Consider the following 19,555-nt stretch of genomic DNA (forward strand, 5'->3'; position numbering starts at 1 on the left):
CGCTTCAGGTTAACCCAAGGGGACCGCCATCTGGTGGACGACACCTCAGCACCATTCCATCAAACACCACCGCACTCTGCCCGAGGAAGTTTACCCTGTGCTTTTCCTCCTATCCTCAAGAAGTGGGAGTCCTGAAGGCTTTGACCCAATCCCGTCATCTGGTGAGCTGCCCTGCGAAGGGCAGCAGCACAAGGAGGTACTCCCACGGAGTGGGTTTTCAGTTTTCTTTGTGTTTATTGGGTTTTGCTGAATGAAGTGTTTTATGGTGGCCAGTGCAAATCCTGCCTAACAGAAAGTAACCAAACTGCAGTGTGATGTCCACAGACACAGTTGGGCACTAGATATGGATGGCCGTTGGCTCACAAGGTGCTCCTTCGCCCTTTGACAGGTTTTGTTTTTAATCCTGCTGGGTGTCCATTTCCAATCACCCTCCTCACCAGGAAACCTGTTGGGGGAGACTTTCGTCACTGGAAACCCGTCCATGAAACAGGTTAGTACAAGTTTACATGGTACCTGTAGCAAGTCACAGATCGAATCTGACCTGAACTGACAACAAAAAACTTAAGCTCACCTGAGGACAAACTTCCCAAAATCTCCCACCGTCTTCAAAAGCATCATAGCAACAGCTTAGGACTGTCACTGGCACATATTCCTCTTCTGTTGATTTCCTCCTGAAGAATGGAGTCATGCGAGATGCTGCTCGTGAAATATCTGAATGTGTTAATACTGTAGTTGCAGGAAACACCAAGGTACCCAATCTTTCCTTTATTGTCTCCAAACTCATATTCCAGCTACTCCCTTCTGCAAGTTAACAGCTCTCCCACTAAGGTTGCCAAGTTCCTAATCAATCTTTATACCTTGTAAACAACAAAAATTGATGGTATAAGCACAAATTCTCAAAACCTGTACTTCTCCCGTATCTTTTACTTTTTCTCTTCTTCAAGTCCTCTTCCTATGGTCACCTGCCGTCATCATGAAAGTTAATGGGTGCCAAGACCGATAGCCTCATCAACAAAAATGGTGCCAACACTGATACCCTCAACTATAGTTGAGGATATCGGTTGTGGCACCATTCCATTATAACTGCAAGCTGGCATCTCAGCCTGATCAACACCTTTGTATTATCTGCAAAGCAAAGTTAATTCTGAACTGTTCACAGCTCATTATGGTGTCAAAAACCATCTGAAGTGACATGGAGTATGACTCCCCACTTTGGATTGTCACAGCTGCTTATCATCTTCCTCCCCTGAAGGTGGTTGAATCCAAAGCTTTGTGAGCTATTAGCATCTCTTAGTAGGATGCTGAGTCTGAAAATCCTCTGTTCACCCATCACAAGCAGATTGATGGACTTTTAATTCCCTCCCACCTCTCATGGTCTTACTCCACACACCCTCTCTTCCACGTACCCATTCCCAGCACCGCACCACTCCAACCACCCCCCATTTCACAAGCATGGTTCCAGAAACTCACACCTTGTTACTCTGCCCAATTCAAAGCTCGATGCTTACCTCTATTCCTGTATCCTACTTTTGGCTGGTCTGTGGAACACACTCCCTGTGTCTGTGTTCTTCCGTCCCATCCTTAAAAAACTGATTCTGGTGAGGATGTTGGAGTGATCAAGCTGTGGTGCATCATTTGGGAATATTGGGATATCTGACCTTGGTTTCTCAGATGATGCAGTCATCTTTGTGGAGATGCTGGATGTGTTTGTGGGGGCCCTCGAGGTGCTGGATGACAAGTCGGAACCCATGGGATTATGGGTTTCTTGGGTCAAAACTAAGATCCAGGCTTTCAATGACATATTGGATGCTGCTATCTTGTCTGTACCTGTTTGTGGTGAAGATGTTGAGGTCAAAGAGAGATTCACTTACCTTGGCATTGATATCCATGTCTCCGCATGTTGTGAGCCAGAGGTTGATGGACATCTTGGTCGGGCTTGGGGGAGTCATGAATTCACAGGATCATGGGGTGTGGCACCGTCGGTACCTATTCAGGAGGATAAAAGTCTGAGTCTTTAAGTCCTTGGTCTTTCCAGTCTTGCTCTATGGATGTGGGACTTGGACTCTGACCAAGGATCTGATATGGAGACTTAACTCCTTCAGTACCAGGTCTCTTCAGAGAATCCTTGGCTCTCGCTGGTGAGATTTTGTATCAAATTAGCATTTGCTGAGAGAGACTGAGATGAGATTTGTTGCCTGTTTCGTTCGTGAGCATCAGCTGTGACTGTATGGACATGTGGTTCATTTTCCTGATGCTGATCGTGCTCACCAGGTTCTCTCAGCAAAGGAGTCTTGTGGTGGGGGTGAAGGAGGCCAACTGGCTGACCATATGCCACGTGGTTGCAGCAGGTTGATTGGCATCTCAAGGAGATGGGGATGGCCAGATAGAGGCCCCTGGAGTTCTGGCGGAAAGAGAGCTCAGCGATGTTCTGCTCTGCTGCATGCTCCCATACCTGACCGACTTGACCTTGAAAACTAGCTGCTGCTCACTGTCACCTCATGGCTTCCCCCATATATATATATCCAAGAACATCTCTACTTAGGCTGACCTTCTATCTCTTTTCATTTCTGCCACTACCCTCTCATACTATCACTGTTTCTGAGTTTTTGTCCACCTTTTCCCCTCAGCCTTCTGCCCATCTGTTGGCCTGCCAACCCCAATCATCTTTGTCTTAAAAGAACCTCAGATTCTGTATCATTCATAATAACAGCAATACGGTATTTATAATACATTCTCAATTGCCAAAGCAGCATTGGATCAGGGATTTTGATATAATAGGGTGTTTGATAACATACTCGTTACAATGAATTTAGTATGTAACGTAAACGACCTACAAATCGATGATACCAAGAAATACATTTCATAATTCTATTTTAATCCCCTGCTGAACACAAGTAGTTGCACTAGAATACATCATGTTGTGAGAAGGAAAGGCTGGCCATTGAAGCAACAAAGAACAATGCAATGATTACTCACTTTGAGTGGCTGAGTGATGAAAATACTCTGAAATATAGAAACTCCAATGGAAAGGAGCCACTCGAGTGATCTCTTGCGGCCATAGGTGAGTCCATACAGCATAGTGAAGAAAGCCGAGACGGCACTAGTGAGGGCCACCAGAATCCAGCCCAGATACACCATCCACCATGGCAACCCGCCACGCTTGGAGCCTTCACTGGTTGCTGCTGCTGACTTGCAGATCCTGCTATTTTGAACATCCGTGGGACACACATTGTGTTCAGAAAGTAGAGGGGATAGTAATTGCACAAGCAATCCGGAGACAAGTTCATATTGTGAATATAATTCATGATTGTCTTTTCTCTGCCAGTTGAACAGCTGAGCGTTCAAAATTACGATTCATGAGAACATTACATAATCAACAAAACCTGCCTCAGCACGCATTCTCCCACATCATCTATCCAGTAAAAGTAACGCACACACACACACACACACACACACACACACACACACACACACACACACACACACACACACACACACACACACACACACACACACACACACACACACACACACTACTAGTCTGTCTGCCTGTCAATCAAGCAATAATCATTTGACGTGCAAAGATGATCTCTTTCGACTGGAAAGATCTAGTAACTGAATCTGGATCTTCACCAAAATGTAAACAATTCGTCATTATCACACACCCAACCTGCCCACCAAATTTCATCCAAATCCGTCCATAACTTTTTGAGATGTCCTGCTCACAGACAAACAAACAAGAAGAAGACGTGCAGTGCACGATGCTTGCAAAATCCATGAAACCAATTTGACCTCAAAAATAATTGGCGGTTTAATTCAGTGACAAAATATGCAACTCCTCTTCAAATTTCAAGTTAATCGGATGAAAATTGAGGATTTTAGAAACCTCACCAAAGTTATTGACCTTTGGCCTGTGTTGACCTTTTTGACCTCAAAAACAATAGGCTTCTTACTTATGATAAACTGTCCCATGTGGTGAAGTTTCATGCAGAGCAGTTTTAAATTGTGACCTGTAGGCGATTGACAGACAAACAAACAGACAATCACAAATTCCATCCATCCATCCATTGGGACTCTGTGCAGAGTCCCAATGTGCAGAGAGTTGGTGCTGCCTAAGCAGTCTCCATGGCTATTGGGTACAATCCTGGACAGATCGCCACTCCGACACGGGATACCAGCAAGCTGGCACTCATTTTGCCAACCTCAGAAGGATGACGGGCAGAGTCAACCCCACCTGGTATTAATTCAATACCTGGGTAGGATTTGAACTCAGGATCCTGGGATCCCAAGCCCATCACCCTAACCATTTTAAGCATTAAGCCAACACCAGCCAGAATACCAAAATCAACTGACCAATATACTTCAAAAATCTTCGATTTTGCAAGTAACACGAAAGATGTCGTGCATAGCACAATACTTGCAAAATCCAAATAAACAATAGTTGCCATGGAAACAGCAATTTGGTAATATGGAAAATTTGACCTATTAAGTGTTTTACATGATGGAATGTTGTGCATAAATTTGGTTGATACATTTTCTAATTGCCGCATAATTGGTGTTTTACATGCTTTTGATGACATTTACCTTGACCTTTGATTAATTTTGATCAGATTTAAACACTTGTACTACACGTCTGCACAAATAAGCTGTTTAAGTTTCAATCTGATATCTTGAAAAATTCCTGAGATTTGGCAATAATAGAATCACAAAAATATCCCATTTGATGATAATGGAATTAAATTGTTGTCATGGACACCGTTTTGTCTTTGCCAAGTGAGACTTTTTCAATGCCACGTGGAAATAACCCCCCCCCCCCTATTCCATGTGGAACTTTTCCCTGTGCCACTAACCAGGAAGAGCAGAACCTGAAAAAATGAAAATATAAATTGAATTAATTAATGACATTTGGCACACTCTTCGCTTGGTACCTAAGTGGTTTACCAATGGGGGGCGGGGGGGGGGCTTTTGATTATGACTGGTGAATCTCAAGTGTTGTTGCAGAAGGCTCTCAGACTGAATGTCTAACGGGGTCTGGAGGGTCTTGGGGGACAAAGGGTTCTCATTGGGTGTATAGGATTTACAGGGTCTTTGGGGTCTAAAACATCTAAGGGGTCGAAAGGATGTTAAGGTTTAAAGCATATCAAGAGTATAAAGGGTCTTAAAAGGTCCAAAGGGTATAAAAGGTCTCGGGGGTCTAAAAGGTCGAAGGGGTTGAATGGGTCGAAAAAGGTGCAAGGGTTTTAAAGGTCTTCATGTCAAAAAGGTATGTTCCAATAGTGTGTAATTCATAGAGGTAATTGATAGACATAGTCAAGGTCCAATAATAAGTAATGAATAGACGTACTCATGGTCCAACTCACATTCAAACAGTATGTCATAAACAGACATACTCACAGGGGTTGACCAAGACTTCACCTCAACAAGAGCTCACCATCCATTGTGTGTTTCAGTTTTATAGACTGTTCAGTGTATATACGAACGGAAGAAAGTTCCTGTGCATTACTTACACCTATGAGAAATGGGAAATGAAAACAAACATGTCATGTTATTTGGTCATATCAATATTTAGCGTTTGATAAACATGAAATCGAAATGAGAATGTCAACACGTGTGCAAGACATGTCTCCTGAGGCTCGAAGAGGGATGCGGTCAAAAATCAGTTAACAGCTCAGTATCTGGTGTGACCACCATTTGCGTTCCACACGCTTGGCAACGGCACCTCGTTGAGGACACGAGATGGTTGATGAAGGCTGGAGAGATGACATTCCAGATCTGCACCAAGGCCTGCCGCAGTTGGGCTAACGTCGCCAGCTGGTTTTGAAGAATGCACAATCGTCGTTCCATGTCATCCCACACATATTTTATGGGGAAAAAAATGTCAGGTGAAACAGTGGGCCAGGGAAGTGTGGGAATGTTCTGTTGTGCGATGAAGTTGGTGACCACTCGTGCAATGTGAGGGTGCGCTATCCTGTTGAAGTGTGATGTGATGTCCATGAACCTGCAGGAACGGGAGGACATGAGGATGGAGAACTTCATAACGGTACTGAATCCCTGTCAAATTGCCATTGATGACCTCCAGCTGGGTTCTGTGATGTGTGGTGATGCCTCCCCATACCATCACGCTACCACTGCCAAACAACGAATGTTGCACAGCACATGCATCAGCCTAATGTTCCCCTTCACATCAATAAACGTGGCAACGGCTGTCACCACTGTCAAGATGGAACCTCGACTCATCTCTAGCATCCCAATCTTGTCTCCTAAACCTCAGACGTTATCTACACCAAACTGGGCGCGCATGTCGATTGCATGGCAACAAAATCGGAGGTACTGCTGGTCGTTGTGGTCGGATGGTATGCTCGCATAACTGATTCCTGATAGTTCTGGCACTGATTGTTCGTAAGCCAGGGATGCTGCGAGCTGTCAAACTTGCTGTTTGGAACCGATTCTAAAGGTGCACCAACCGGATATTGTTATCCTGCCAATGTGACGTCACACATGGTTGCCCAGAACATGAACAGTCTCTGATGTTGCCAGTTTGGTGATAACATCTCGAGAGTGACTGTATGGTGTTCTGAAGAACACTAAAATGCCTAAACCACAACGTCTTGTGGCATTCCTGTCTCAAGCATGCCAATAGCTCATAGACATTCATTTTTGGAAAGGTGTGGCATCACGTTTACAAAGTTTAGACATCTAAATGTTTTTCACAGCTAGGATGGTTCACCGAATTGTGCTGCATTGTAATTTACTCAGTACCATGTGTAGCACTGTCACGTGACTCAGTTGATGTGCATGACAATTTGTGTGTGCCGTGCATAGTATATACGTGCAAGTTCTGGATATTCACAGGTTAACTGGAGAACAGGTCAAGACTGACCATTATATTGCTGGGGTATATGTCAGTATCATTTTTGTACTTTTGGTGCACAGGAACTTTTTTCCCATTAGTATATATGGATATCAAGTGAATCAGTCGAAAATTGATGATTTACTGTCTGTGACCTTAACCTTTGACCTTTTGGCCTATTCACCTCAAAAACGATAAGCTTCCAGCTTGCCACTATCTCCACCAGGTGGTGAAGATCGGAGTAAAAAGGTTGGCATACACCCAAACAAGCAAACATAATAACAGACCAGACAAACCAATATACTTGTGAATCTTCGATTTTGCAAGTAGCAAACAGACCGATAGGGGTGAAAACATAACCTCTGTCCACCTTCAGTGGCAGACGTAATAATGGATAAATCAAAAAAGTATAAGGATCACAGCATCACAGGGTAAGTGCTCAGATGGGAATGCCACATATGCCACCTCATATTGTCAAAGTGTAATTTTTTTTTTTAAGGCAGCAGCAAATGACACCTGAAGTTTAATGGTAAAAGACAAAGGCAATGAGACTGATGAAGGGTTTAAAACCGGCAAACCTAGAACCTGAAGCATCCAAAAGCTCAAGCATCCTGTCAACCTCGCGTAGAGCCTCGCGGTACTTTCTTGCATCTGGACCACCAATTTCGCTCAACTCCCACAACTCCTCCCGGATCTGTTGTAGCTGCAGGCAGATGTCGGCCGCCTTATCCTCCCGGCCAGTGTAAGCTGTCGGGAATACATTACATAGCCCGTGTTGATCTCTGCAATAGGGATGTGGATTTAAGTTAATTGTGGATGTTTGTGCCTGGAATGTGGCAAGGTCGTGGTTTATGCAGTTTGGGATTAGAGAAAGATAAAAAAAACATATATATATATATATATATATATATATATATATATATATATATATATATATATATATATATATATATATATATATATATATATATATATATATATATATATATATATATATATATATGAAGACCACAAGGGGAAAACCAGAGATGTCAGGATAAGTCAATTTTGAAGAAACTGAAAAACAAAGTTTCAAGACTTTGGTGGACTGTTTAATAACTGTCATATAGATTTCTTTTCCAGTAAAAGGAAGAGTGATCATTGGCCGATCAAATTAAGCATGTAGCATTTGCCAAGCTTCTGTGTTATTTAATTTAAGAGCAAAGAACGAATCAATGTTGCAAACTGACATCACTGGGTATTCCCTTGTTTAATAATTGCCATGCAATTTTATCCCAGGATGTGTAGCAAATTCATACTTGTTGGTTATTAGCATACATTACATGACTTTGGTGATCACAGATTATTTTTTTTCAACATTAAACGGTCATTGTTTTTTTGTTTGATTGGTGTTTAACGCCATACTCAAGGGTATTTCGCTTATATGACGACGGATTCTCCATTTCTTACTCCGTACTACTTAATATGATGGAAAACCGGGAGGAAACCAAGGATAAACCACCCCCGCGATAGCCGAAGTCACCTCATGTGACTCCGTCATATACCAAAGCAGGTTGATTGGACAGTGGGTACATCGAATGAGGATGGGTACTCAGACGTGCTAACCATTAAACCACGGCGTGGGTCCCATAAAAGTCACAATAAAGGTTTGACCAGGCTTGAACCACGATATGCACCAACTACGGAGCCCATGATATCACCAAATAGGCCATTGTAGTGCTCAGAGTTTATGCTGTGAAAGTTTTACAACCTTTCATTTTTTAGTTTCTCAACTCTGAATATTATGGTGGAACAGTTAACATGAATGAAAGGGAGATAACCAGGAGTAAAGTACTGACAACTCTGGGTTTCTACTTGTTCAGCTTTGACAACACTTGTTTTTTCATTGCACGGCTAAACTTTATACCATATAAATTATGTGACACCCCTGGTTATTTGTTAAAGTAATATTGTGAGAGGAAACCTTGTGTTGCCAACTATTGGCAGGTGCAATTACCCTGAAATTTATAAAAAGTGACATCTCTGGTTTTCCCCTTGTGGTCTTCATATATATAAGATTATGTCATCATTGTACACACTGCTGATAGGAATAGGGTCGAGGAGCAGGCAGAGACTGTTGTTTGTCTGCTTCCGGCCATCGCAGTAGAACTCAGTGGGAGGTGCGTTCTGCATTCTGATAGTTTCTGAAACGAGCTCAAGAAGCCGAGAGATGTCCCCTGCTTTGGCTTCCTCAGTTTCTGTGGACCCAGTTGTGCCTAGGTTATATGGGTGGAGTTCCATCATCTCTTTTGAACCCCGCCTTGTTTGAGGCTGTAAGTGAGGGACGCTGCGATAGGCATTTGGTGCCCGGACTCGAGGTAGAGATGGAAAAGCTTCAGATACGGTGCTGACAAGATTTCGAACTGCCTGTAATGGAGGAGTCAAGGAGGGAATGATTAACCAGTGCAAGATAGACCTCTTACGACTTGCCTACTATTAAGTAAAAAGTGTGAAGGAGCCAGCAAGTGATTGCAAGAAATCATGAATCGTGAACTATCAACCACGGCAAAAATGAAGAGTACCAATGTGTGTGAATGATATAGGAAAGACAATGCAAGTTTTAAAAAATGGGGGAAAATGCCAGAAAAGTCAAAGGAATATACTTGTAAAACATTATTCATGAGAGAACAAACAGAGGACAAAGTTTGAAAAAGTGTACACAAAGCAAGTGTGAATATTATGTAATGTGAGCACTTTCAGAATTTCATCGAGGCCTTATTTAATGTCATGGCAAAAGCTGGTCAAATTGGGAAGTGGTGATGACATAGCGAAAATGGTAAAGTTGAAATTTTTGGAAACAGTTTAGAGATGATGTAACCACACAAGAAATGACTCGTCAAAATAAACCGAAAGGACCCTCAACAAATATATATATATATATATATATATATATATATATATATATATATATATATATATATATATATATATATATATATATATAATACCACCCCAACCTCCCTAACTCATCCCAATCCCTCTTCCTTCCAAAGTTCTAGTTTTCCCTCCTGAGAGTTTCCTTCTATAGCCATCTCATCCTCTCCTGCCCCTCATTCCTCCCCACACCAATTGTTTGTCCAAGTCTCCCTTTGTCTTGGTCTTCATCTCTGCTGTTGGTGTTTGCCCCGTCTCTCTCCTGTTACTTTTTTCCTGTTGTTGCGTCCTGATCCATTCAGTGTACAGATATTCGTTGTTCCACAAGCCTCGACGGTATACAAAAACAAATAAAATGAACGCACGATGTCTGTTTTAAAGTGGTGAATTTGTTTTGTTTTTTTTTCATCAGAATATCTTTTCAAAGGACAGCGCTCAGACAGTTGTGGTGAAGAAATTGTTTACACCCATAAAACGGACGCTGACATGAGAAGATAGCGCAGAGAGCAGAATCACTGGATATTTTTTTAAGATGAAGAAAAAGATATATGGTTTGTGCCTGATCATAAATAATCAGTCATAAATACAGTACATGTACACATGTGAAAATAATTGTGCAGCATTTATGGGATGGATTTACATCAGGACTTCTCTCTTCCACGTAACGTGTGCGTCATTCATTACGGGACTCGCTCAGCTTGCTGAAAGTGTCCGTATTTCATCTTTTTAGCCTCTATTGGACTTAGGATTGGGTCTCAAAATGGGAGCTTATGGATTGGGTCTCGATTTTCATGTCCGTGCATGCGTGCGTCCGCAGCCATATCTAGGAAATGTATGGACCAATTTTATTCATACTTGGCACAATGACAACACATGATGGTATACATAAGCATGTCATTCTGTTTCGCGATGAGGTCAAAGATGGCCAACGAAAGACCATTTTGGTTAAAAAAAAAAAACCCGATGTCGAACATGTCCTCAACCATTTCTCGGAAATGCATCTACCAATATTGTTCACACTTGGCACACAGACAATGAATGTTCATTACATTCATTATTGACATATTGTTACAGATGTGGAAATTCGCAATACACCATAAAGGGTCCTCAGGTGAGATATATCGGTAAGTTCAGGTGTAGTTTGCCCAAACCCGTTGTATAGAGGGAATATATGTGATCCATTCGGGCTGCGATTCTTCAGTTAGTCGTTTTTCTTTTGCTGTCGTTATTTTGGTGCAAGAACAACAACGAACATCGCCACAACCAACATCTCAACGATCACGCCATTCACTACACGACGCCAACAATCACGCCATTCACAACACGACGCCACCTTCCACAACTACGCTACCACCATCTTCGCCACTCGCCATTCAATGAGCACTGTGAGGGCGCGATCTCCGTGAGACGGATGAAAGGTACGGAGTGGCAGCAGCAACAAGGGTGCGAAGGGGCATCTCCCGCCCAAAACTCCCGCTTAAATATCTCCCGCCCAAAACTCCCGCTTAAATATCTCCCGCCCAAAACTCCCGCTTAAATAACTCCCGCCCAAAACTCCCGCTTAAATATCTCCCGCCCAAAACTCCCGCTTAAATATCTCCCACCAAGATCTCCCGCCCAAAACGCCCGCGCAAATATCTCCCGCCCGAATCTTCCTTCCCTCGTCGTACGGCGCGTGGAGAAGAAAACCAACAATGCCTGTGGGGTTTTCCCGCCATTTTTCCCCGCGCTTGGTGAGAAAGGGAGAGGGGGTGGCGCGTCCTCTCCTGATTGATTATATGATATAACCGATTGCTCCCGATTGATTGAGGGGGATGCGCGGTGTGACGCGGCCGGGGGAGAGGAACGCCCCCCTTCGAGGCATTTTCTGGAAGCCTCTCGAAGGAAGGAGGAGCCAAGAACGGGGCGGGGCGCAGGGCAGAGCGAAGGGCGGAGCCCGACCCTACAAAAGGGTGGCGTGGAGAGTCCTTGGGTGTCGGTTCCCTTGTCCCTGAAGGAGAATTGTCGAGAGTTGTGGAGAGTCCCTGTTCCCTTGTCCCTGAATGAGAATTGTCGAGCGTTGTTGGGGAGTCCTTGCTCTTGGTTTCATTCATTCGGAGGAAGAGGTTGAGGTTCTGTCATTCGTTCGGGTCTGGTCGTGGTCGGGTGAAGGTCATCGAATTGGCGCAGGTCGTCGAATTGCCACGGGTCGTCAAACCTGGTCCCTGGTGATTGTTCCTGTCGGGCAGACGACACGTGCAGGCGCGAGGCACGAGCCCAGTGGACCACGCCGGATGAACTCGGAGTTACGGTCGCCAAGGACTCGACACGCTCAGGGAAGTCGCGACTTCCATTTCTTTTCGATTCTGTGTAAACGTGTGTGTGGCGCCCGTCTGGTGAAGTAGAACTGTTTTAAGTGTTGCCGTGTGAATTGCATTATTCGGTTGTAGATCTGCGTGTGTCTCTTCGCTTGCTTTTATTGTGTTTTCTTGCTTGACTGTGATATACGTGTCTTCCGTGCTGCCGTGTGGTGCAGAATAAATGTGCTGGTCCAATTGTTCCCCGTTTTGCTGCGTCCTTTCCTTTGTTTGAATCTCCATCTTGCATCACGTAAGGGATTAATAGTGGGTTTAAAACACCGGGTAACTAATCTGAACCGTCAAGGTCGACGATAACTCCGCTCGGTTATCCCTGTAGCACGGAACGAGCCGCTTAAGCGGTTCGTGTCCGGAGTCGACCTGTGGCCTGGTACAACTCCTCGGTACGCTATCCACGTGGGTACTTAGGTAATTCGACCATTCGGTGATCGGACCCTATTTCGCGCGGGTAGAATGCGGACTGAGTTGTGGTGAGGTTAAACCCCCACCCGTGACTAGCTCCCTGCGTTGTTCCGAGAGGGTCATGACTGAATTGCACGTTCGGTGGGCGAAGCGGCCGCTATTGGCTACACACGGTCGTTCGCACGCCAGCGGGGCACGAATTCACAACAATATGTTCATTATGAATGATCTGGTGTTGGCGCAGTGGTTAGGGCAGCGGCTTGGGATCCAAAAGGTCCTGAGTTCAAGCTCCGTTGGGCCACTGAATTAATACACCAAGGGGTTGACTCAGCCTGCCATCCTTCCGAGGTCGGCGAAATGAGTACCGGTGTACTGGGCCGGTGTATACCCAGGTTAAAATAGGTGTACCATATCCCTGTGTCGTAAGAGGCGACCAGGGTTGCGTCAGGAAGGGCATCCGGCGTAAAACATGTGCCAAATCACTATGCGGATCATACGGATGATCCGCTGTGGCGACCCCTAACGGGAGCAGCCGAAAGAAGAAGAAGAAGATGTTCATTATGAATGATGGCTTACATATGCACATCATTTTTTTTTTGTTGAGATCAGATCCAAGATGGCCGACTGGCGACTCTTTTGTTACTTAAACATGTTCCCAACCACTTCTTGGACATGCATGGTCCGGTTTTGTTCAAACTTGGCACAAGCACAGTACATGATGGCATACACTTACACCTAACTTTATTTTGCAATCTGATCAAAGATGGCTGACTGGTTGCCATTTTAGTTTGTAAATAAATATGGACAAGCCCTTTAACTCCATCCAGCAAAATACTAAAGCAATGGGGCTATGACATTTTATTTTATTTTTTCTTTGTTTTATACCAGTTTTATTAAGAATTGAAAGTTTTAATGGTGGTGATGACCTTCTTTTCGTGAAAATAATTTGCACAGAAATTTGGGGGAAAATGCGCCATGTACAGTCCAAGCTCTCTGGCAAGATGGTGCAGCACAGAAGCTGTCACTCATTTTCATATTACAGTCTTACAGATGTTTTGTATCTCTTGGTTGTAAGTACGTCAACCCAACTGGGCCATATACAGTACTGTACTTGGGTCCTATCAGTCCATCCATCAATACGTCCAGAGCCTCTATTCAAAAATGACTGGACGCATTTTTCATATTCAGCACATGTATGCAATGTTATCGAGGCAAGGGGCACATCAAAGTATTTTGGGATCTGAGCCAAAAGTCATAGGATAAACAATTTTATTTCTAAATTTATCAATTAAAAATATCGAGTATTTATTTTATGGGAGAGAATAGTACAGGATTGTAATGCTTTCGGGAACCATTATTTATTTATATATACACTTTACCATCTCCACGATCAACACACACATTTTTATTATTTGTTTGTTTCTCTACACTTTATCATCATTGCTACTGACACCACCTCAATTCATTTTGGTTCACGAGTCAGTAAGTGACCACTATATTCGTTATGGGTATCTGTCTGTCTGTCTGTCTGTCTGTCTGTCTGTCTGTCTGTCCCGAGCATAGCTCCGTGGGTTTTGATCCGATCCTGATAAAATTTGGGTGGGAGGTTTATATCATAATCTAGTTGTGTTTTCCTGAGAATGGGCATGGTGCACCCATTATGGGCAGAGCCACGCCCAAAAAACTTGTGTTTTTGGGGGGTAGCCGGTTTCAAGTTACATCTTCTCTGAGGGGGTTTGTCGAATCTGGCAGGGGTTTTCGGTATTTGGTTAGCCCAATGGCACCTGCATAGCCCCACGGAGCTTGATTTTTCATTTTCGTCCCAAGGTCAAGGTCACAAGGTCACGAACTTAGAAAATTTCAAAAAAAATCAATAAATTGGGCATCGAGCTCCTAGGTTTTTCAACTGTTTTGAATGAATGTTGGCATGCAAGTCGTGCTCTTCAAGTACTGCAACTTTCATCATTTACGTTTTTCCCGATTCCCGCCATAAAAAAATATAAAAGGTGAACTACGTTTAGGATTTCGCAATTTGTGGTCGATTTGTAGTGCTCTTCGATTCCTACAACTTACATCATTTACGTTTTTCCCGATTCCCGCCACTTTGCCCGTGGCGTCCCCTTTAAGGTCAAAATATAAAAAAGGCGAACCGTGTACATTGCTCGTGAACCATCACCGTCTCCAGACTTGTATTTATTTATATTCCTTTTACCATTCTACTATCTCCATTTCACCTCAAATTACTTATTGATTTACTTACACTTTACCATCTCGACCACCAACATACCACCTTGAATTATTCATTTATATATGTAGATATACACTTTCCCATCTCCACTACTAACATACCACCTTGAATTATTTATTTATATACACTTTACCACCACTGCTACCTACATCTTTATTTATTTATTTCGTTATTTATGTGCAAAATATGCACATCCATCTCGTTTTAAGGTGTGGTTGAGGGCTGTGTCCTCGATGAGGGCATCCTTATTTGTGCATACCCCGTGTGCATTTCCATCATTATTTCCAATACTGTAGGTGATGATAAACATTATGCTTTGTTTTTCATTGTTATCACTTCTCAGCATAATGACAGAATACATGTTGACTTTTCCTTGTTAAAAAAAAAATCCCTTTCACCAAAGCAAGAAATGGAAATTCATCGATCAAAATGGAACAAATTAACTTAACGCAAGCTTAACGAGAAAAAGCTCAATCAAGGGTGTTTTCATCTCGTATACAACACTAAGTGGTGATTGTAAGATAAGATATTATAAAATCTAATGTCTCCCACATGGTGAAGTACAAAAGTAATGATGAAATTGTTCCCGGGGATAAACATAATTGGTTCGAGTTACACTTAGCCAAATCAATTGGCACTTTACATACGAGTTATATTTTGCCAAATCTCGTAATTGTCATAAACATTATTATAATTGTGGAAGTTTCCAATGGTCTCCACCAGGATAAGATGGATTAAAAACATTGACAAACTAAAACTGCCCTCGGTAGCGCATCATCTCCGCCAGTGTGAATGGTTTACGTTTTGTATCCCACTGATAGGTTGGATCTACATCCGGACCTTGACTAAAATCTAATCGGCTTGTTCTTGTCACCTAACCAACTTATCCACTTAGTTTTGTCATAACTCATCCACAATTTTTTTGAAATAACGTGCTATATATTGTTTTTGGCACTTTCTCTCAATGATGAAAATCGATTAAGAAAATTAAAAAGTTCTCGTATCCCGATTCAGATCCAGATCTTCACCAAAATTGAATCAGTTGGTCCTTATCACACACCCAACCTGTCCACCAATTTTGTCTGAATCTGTACACAACTTTTTGAGATATTCTGTTCACAGACAGACAAACAGGGGTGAAAACATAACCTCCATTCATATGAGGTGATGGAGGAAATAGAAAACAAGCGGATATGCCGAAGCATAAGATGGATGCGAATGCTCAGAGCCTATTTACATCACGGAGTACAGCTTTGGTATGTAATGGCAGGTTTCAAAAAAAATTGTTCTTTGCTGTCCATATATAATGGATAATAAGCAAACAAGTAAATTAATTGTGCATGTGATGTTATTGCAATAATTTTACAAATATGCACAATTAGAAAGAAAATTACAGTGCCAGGAGAGCACTGGCCAAGTTTGCAAGTACTGATTTGGTTTCTCTGTCAATAACAAGAGCTGCTGGTCAGCTACTTGGAACATGACACTCAATGCTGACAAGTGACATGCTCTTACATTCTCTCTGCACATGGATCAGCAATTGAACTGCCTAATCCATTTCTCTGGACAGCCAGTGGAAGAGGTGCAGCCCCTGGAATTCCTTGGCCTCATTATCTGCCATAACCTTTCATGAGAAGATTATATCACCAAGCATCAAAAACTAGTCGCTGACTGAGAGTTCTCTGTGGAGGTGAGGCATTCCTGAGCCACACAGAGGTAATTACAGTGTACAAACAAAGCTTTCACATGGGGCTAAATGGAATATTGCTGTCCACTCTGGGCTGGGGCTCCTGCTTTCCACCTTACCTTTCTTGAGGTGGTTCAAAACAAGGCACGTTGCGCCATTGGTTTATCCTAACAGGAAGCGGATTCCCAAGGACTGTCACTGTCCCACAGTTTTACAGGTGCTCTGTTTTATGGAAGCTTACATCTGGCTTTGCTCCTCTTGATCTCTCCTACCTCAACTTTCCCTAAGCAACCCCAGGTCGGATGCATTCCTATAAAATCCTTCATCTGGTCACCCTCCTAAAGTCCAGATGGGTTGTGCACCTGCATCCATTCATCCTATTATTCTCCTAATTGTGCCCCAATTGTCGAATCATCTCCCGGTGTCCATCTTCTCGTTCTCCTCATTTCCGTTTTTCAAATGCACTGCCCATCACTGCCTCATGCACGCGCCACTACAGATCCACAAACTCTTCCACACACATTTATTATTTCTCATTCTGATCCTCCCCAGGCCATTGTTACTCTTTTTTGTGTTATTCCTGCTTTCCTCCTTACATATGTCCATCCCACCCCATACCATTTAGTAATTTGTGAACCTGCTGCCCCTTGTTGTTGAGCTCCTTCATAGGCCTAGAGGCCCGAGACTGTTGTATCACAATGAGCAAAAACATTGTTAAAAACAGTTCTCTACCGACACTGATAAGAAAGGTATCATATGATATCACTCGGTTGACATCACCACATTTGACCTGAATTTTTTTTTTTTAATTATTTGCAGTTATCTCGATATCAAATATTTCAATATACAAACATCAGAAATCTACTGGACATATGTCATATATATATATATATATATATATATATATATATATATATATATATATATATATATATATATATATATATATAAAAATCATGATGGTCATGTGTGAGAAAAGTTATTTTGAGAAAAAAAATGTATAAAAGTTATTTTGGGAAATAAAAATTGTAGTGGAATAGAACATCAAGAAGCATTAATTTTGTGTTCAACAGGACAGGAAGTGAATGAATTCACCTGTAACGTTGATTGTGGAGTAGGAGCACCACGCCAAGGTAAACGGCGAAGCCGCCAGCCTATATTGCTGCCCTGCCTGGAGCTGGCAGTCGCTGGACGATGTCCTGGCACCAAACGATTTGGCTTCGGTCGGGCAAGTCGGAAAATTTGCACTATGAGCAAGTTGATGGGAAACATAATGATTGAACTCTCGATGCCAATCATGATTTCTGTCCAGGTGAACTCGAACTCACCTAGAATGGACAAATGACCTTGAAACATTACATTACTTTTGCAGGGAGGAGAATTCTCTTCTTTCTTTTTATCTTACTTCATCTCAGGATATCTGTTTAACTCAAACACATCTCCCTTTTTTTTTCTTCTTTTTTTTTTCTTTTTTTTTTTTACAATTTTCAAACACCAATATTTTTCAGTCTTTCATATATTTCTTTTTCCTAAAACTAGGCAGTTAATCCACTCCTGTTGAAATATATATATGCCCGTTGTCTTTGTAACCTCAGTCCTATGTTAACGGCACTTGTTCACGCTCATGTTTCATTTTAAAGGTCTGTGGCTTGGCATAAAAGCCAATGGCTTGGCATTAACAAAATTGTTATTTTACTACATAGTTGTTTCACAACAATTTTAACCTTTTCATGCATGGGACTCGGCAACATTTCATTTTCCTAACTCTGTGTTTGTCCATGTTGATTATGATCAACCCATGTATGCTCCAAAATGGATGAGGAGACGCACAACTATGCAAGTGTGTAGACAAGCACAATAATTTGAATAAAACCCCATGTTAAAAAAAAAAGAGGGGGGGGCAGAAAAAGACTAAAATTGGAAAGCAAAGATAATTATTTAATTAACATTTTACCATAAAACTGATTAATGAAGGACTTGAGAAGATGCATAATTGTTGTCTTCTCAATTTGTCCGTATTAAGTAATGTTGTAAATAAGTGAAAAAATGATTCCACCAGGCAGGATGGCCTGGAGGTATGAGCACGATCGATCGTCCTTGAGCTATCTTGCCTGGGTTTGAATCTTGACCCAACTAAAACTGTCCGGGTGCTTCACAGGCAAGGTGAGTCGTGTGTGTGTGTGTGTGTGTGTGTGTGTGTGTGTGTGTGTGTGTGTGTGTGTGTGTGTGTGTGTGTGTGTGTGTGTGTGTGTGTGTGTGTGTGTGTGTGTGTGTGTGTGTGCGTGCGCGCGCCATCCCTTGGAAAGACTTTAAACCGGGCGTCTCGTCGGTCGCCATTAGTTGGTGGATGTTAAAGATCCCGCAGTGTCCTTTGTGAAAAGTAGGCAGGTTATCAAATGAAACTTCCTGCCATTACTGCCACTGGGAAGACAACAGAAAACCACCTGTGTCATCCTTTTCACGAAGCTGCTTTGGCAACACTGAATCTGCCTTCGGGTGGAGCACCAGAGTTGGTTTTCGTTTTAGTCTTGAGTGAGACGTCATGTTAGGTTCACAAATGAAGTCAATTAATCCATGACCTGTCACCAAAATGTTTTTAAGTCATAATTCACTGCTAGTTTTACCAGACTTTGTGGCATAATAGTTCGAGTGTCCACTCTGAGTCTAGGAGATCAGCGGTTTGAATCAAACCCTGACCGACTGAGTGACACCAAAGGCTAAAATACTATGTGCTTGACGCTCGGCGTTTAAAAAGGATAGGGAATGGACAAACAACCATAGGTTGGCAACCATTGTGCAGACTTGATGGGGCTAATGGTCTCCTCCTGCATTGAAGTTCCTAGGAAGGGAACTCGTATTATTGGTTCACGAAAAATATTTTCACGAAAAAAATAATTGGTTCATGAAAAAATATTTTCACGAAAAAAACAAGTGACCACTATATTCGTTATTGGTGTGTGATGGGTAGTCGATCGAGTCGAAAAAAAAAATGTTTTTTTTGATCTACCCTTATTTGTTGGTCGTGGTGTTGGTCTGTCCGTGTGTGTGTTTGTCAGGGGTTTTTGACCCCCTTGCAATTGTTCGATTTTGATGAAATT

At 42.5% G+C, this 19,555-nt stretch overlaps 1 protein-coding gene across 2 annotated transcripts in view; it reads right to left on the bottom strand.

The window, feature by feature from the left end:
* PKD1L3 (polycystin 1 like 3, transient receptor potential channel interacting) overlaps positions 1–19,555 on the bottom strand; it is a 232,144-nt gene that overhangs the window by 61,058 nt on the left and 151,531 nt on the right. Inside the window, exons 30-33 of one of the 2 annotated variants that reach the window (XM_085887936.1) lie at positions 17,553–17,785; positions 8,929–9,256; positions 7,429–7,597; positions 2,977–3,199 (exon numbers count right to left, since the gene is read on the bottom strand). In XM_085887936.1, coding sequence (XP_085744062.1) covers positions 2,977–3,199; positions 7,429–7,597; positions 8,929–9,256; positions 17,553–17,785 — 953 coding nt within the window. Of the gene's footprint in view, positions 1–2,976; positions 3,203–7,428; positions 7,598–8,928; positions 9,257–17,552; positions 17,786–19,555 lie in introns of both variants that reach the window. The other variant, XM_085887934.1, reaches the window with a different exon arrangement.

This window comes from Eptatretus burgeri, chromosome 7, assembly GCF_056783735.1.
Source record: "Eptatretus burgeri isolate ZD-2024b chromosome 7, Ebu_testis_v1, whole genome shotgun sequence".
NCBI lineage: Eukaryota > Metazoa > Chordata > Myxini > Myxiniformes > Myxinidae > Eptatretus > Eptatretus burgeri.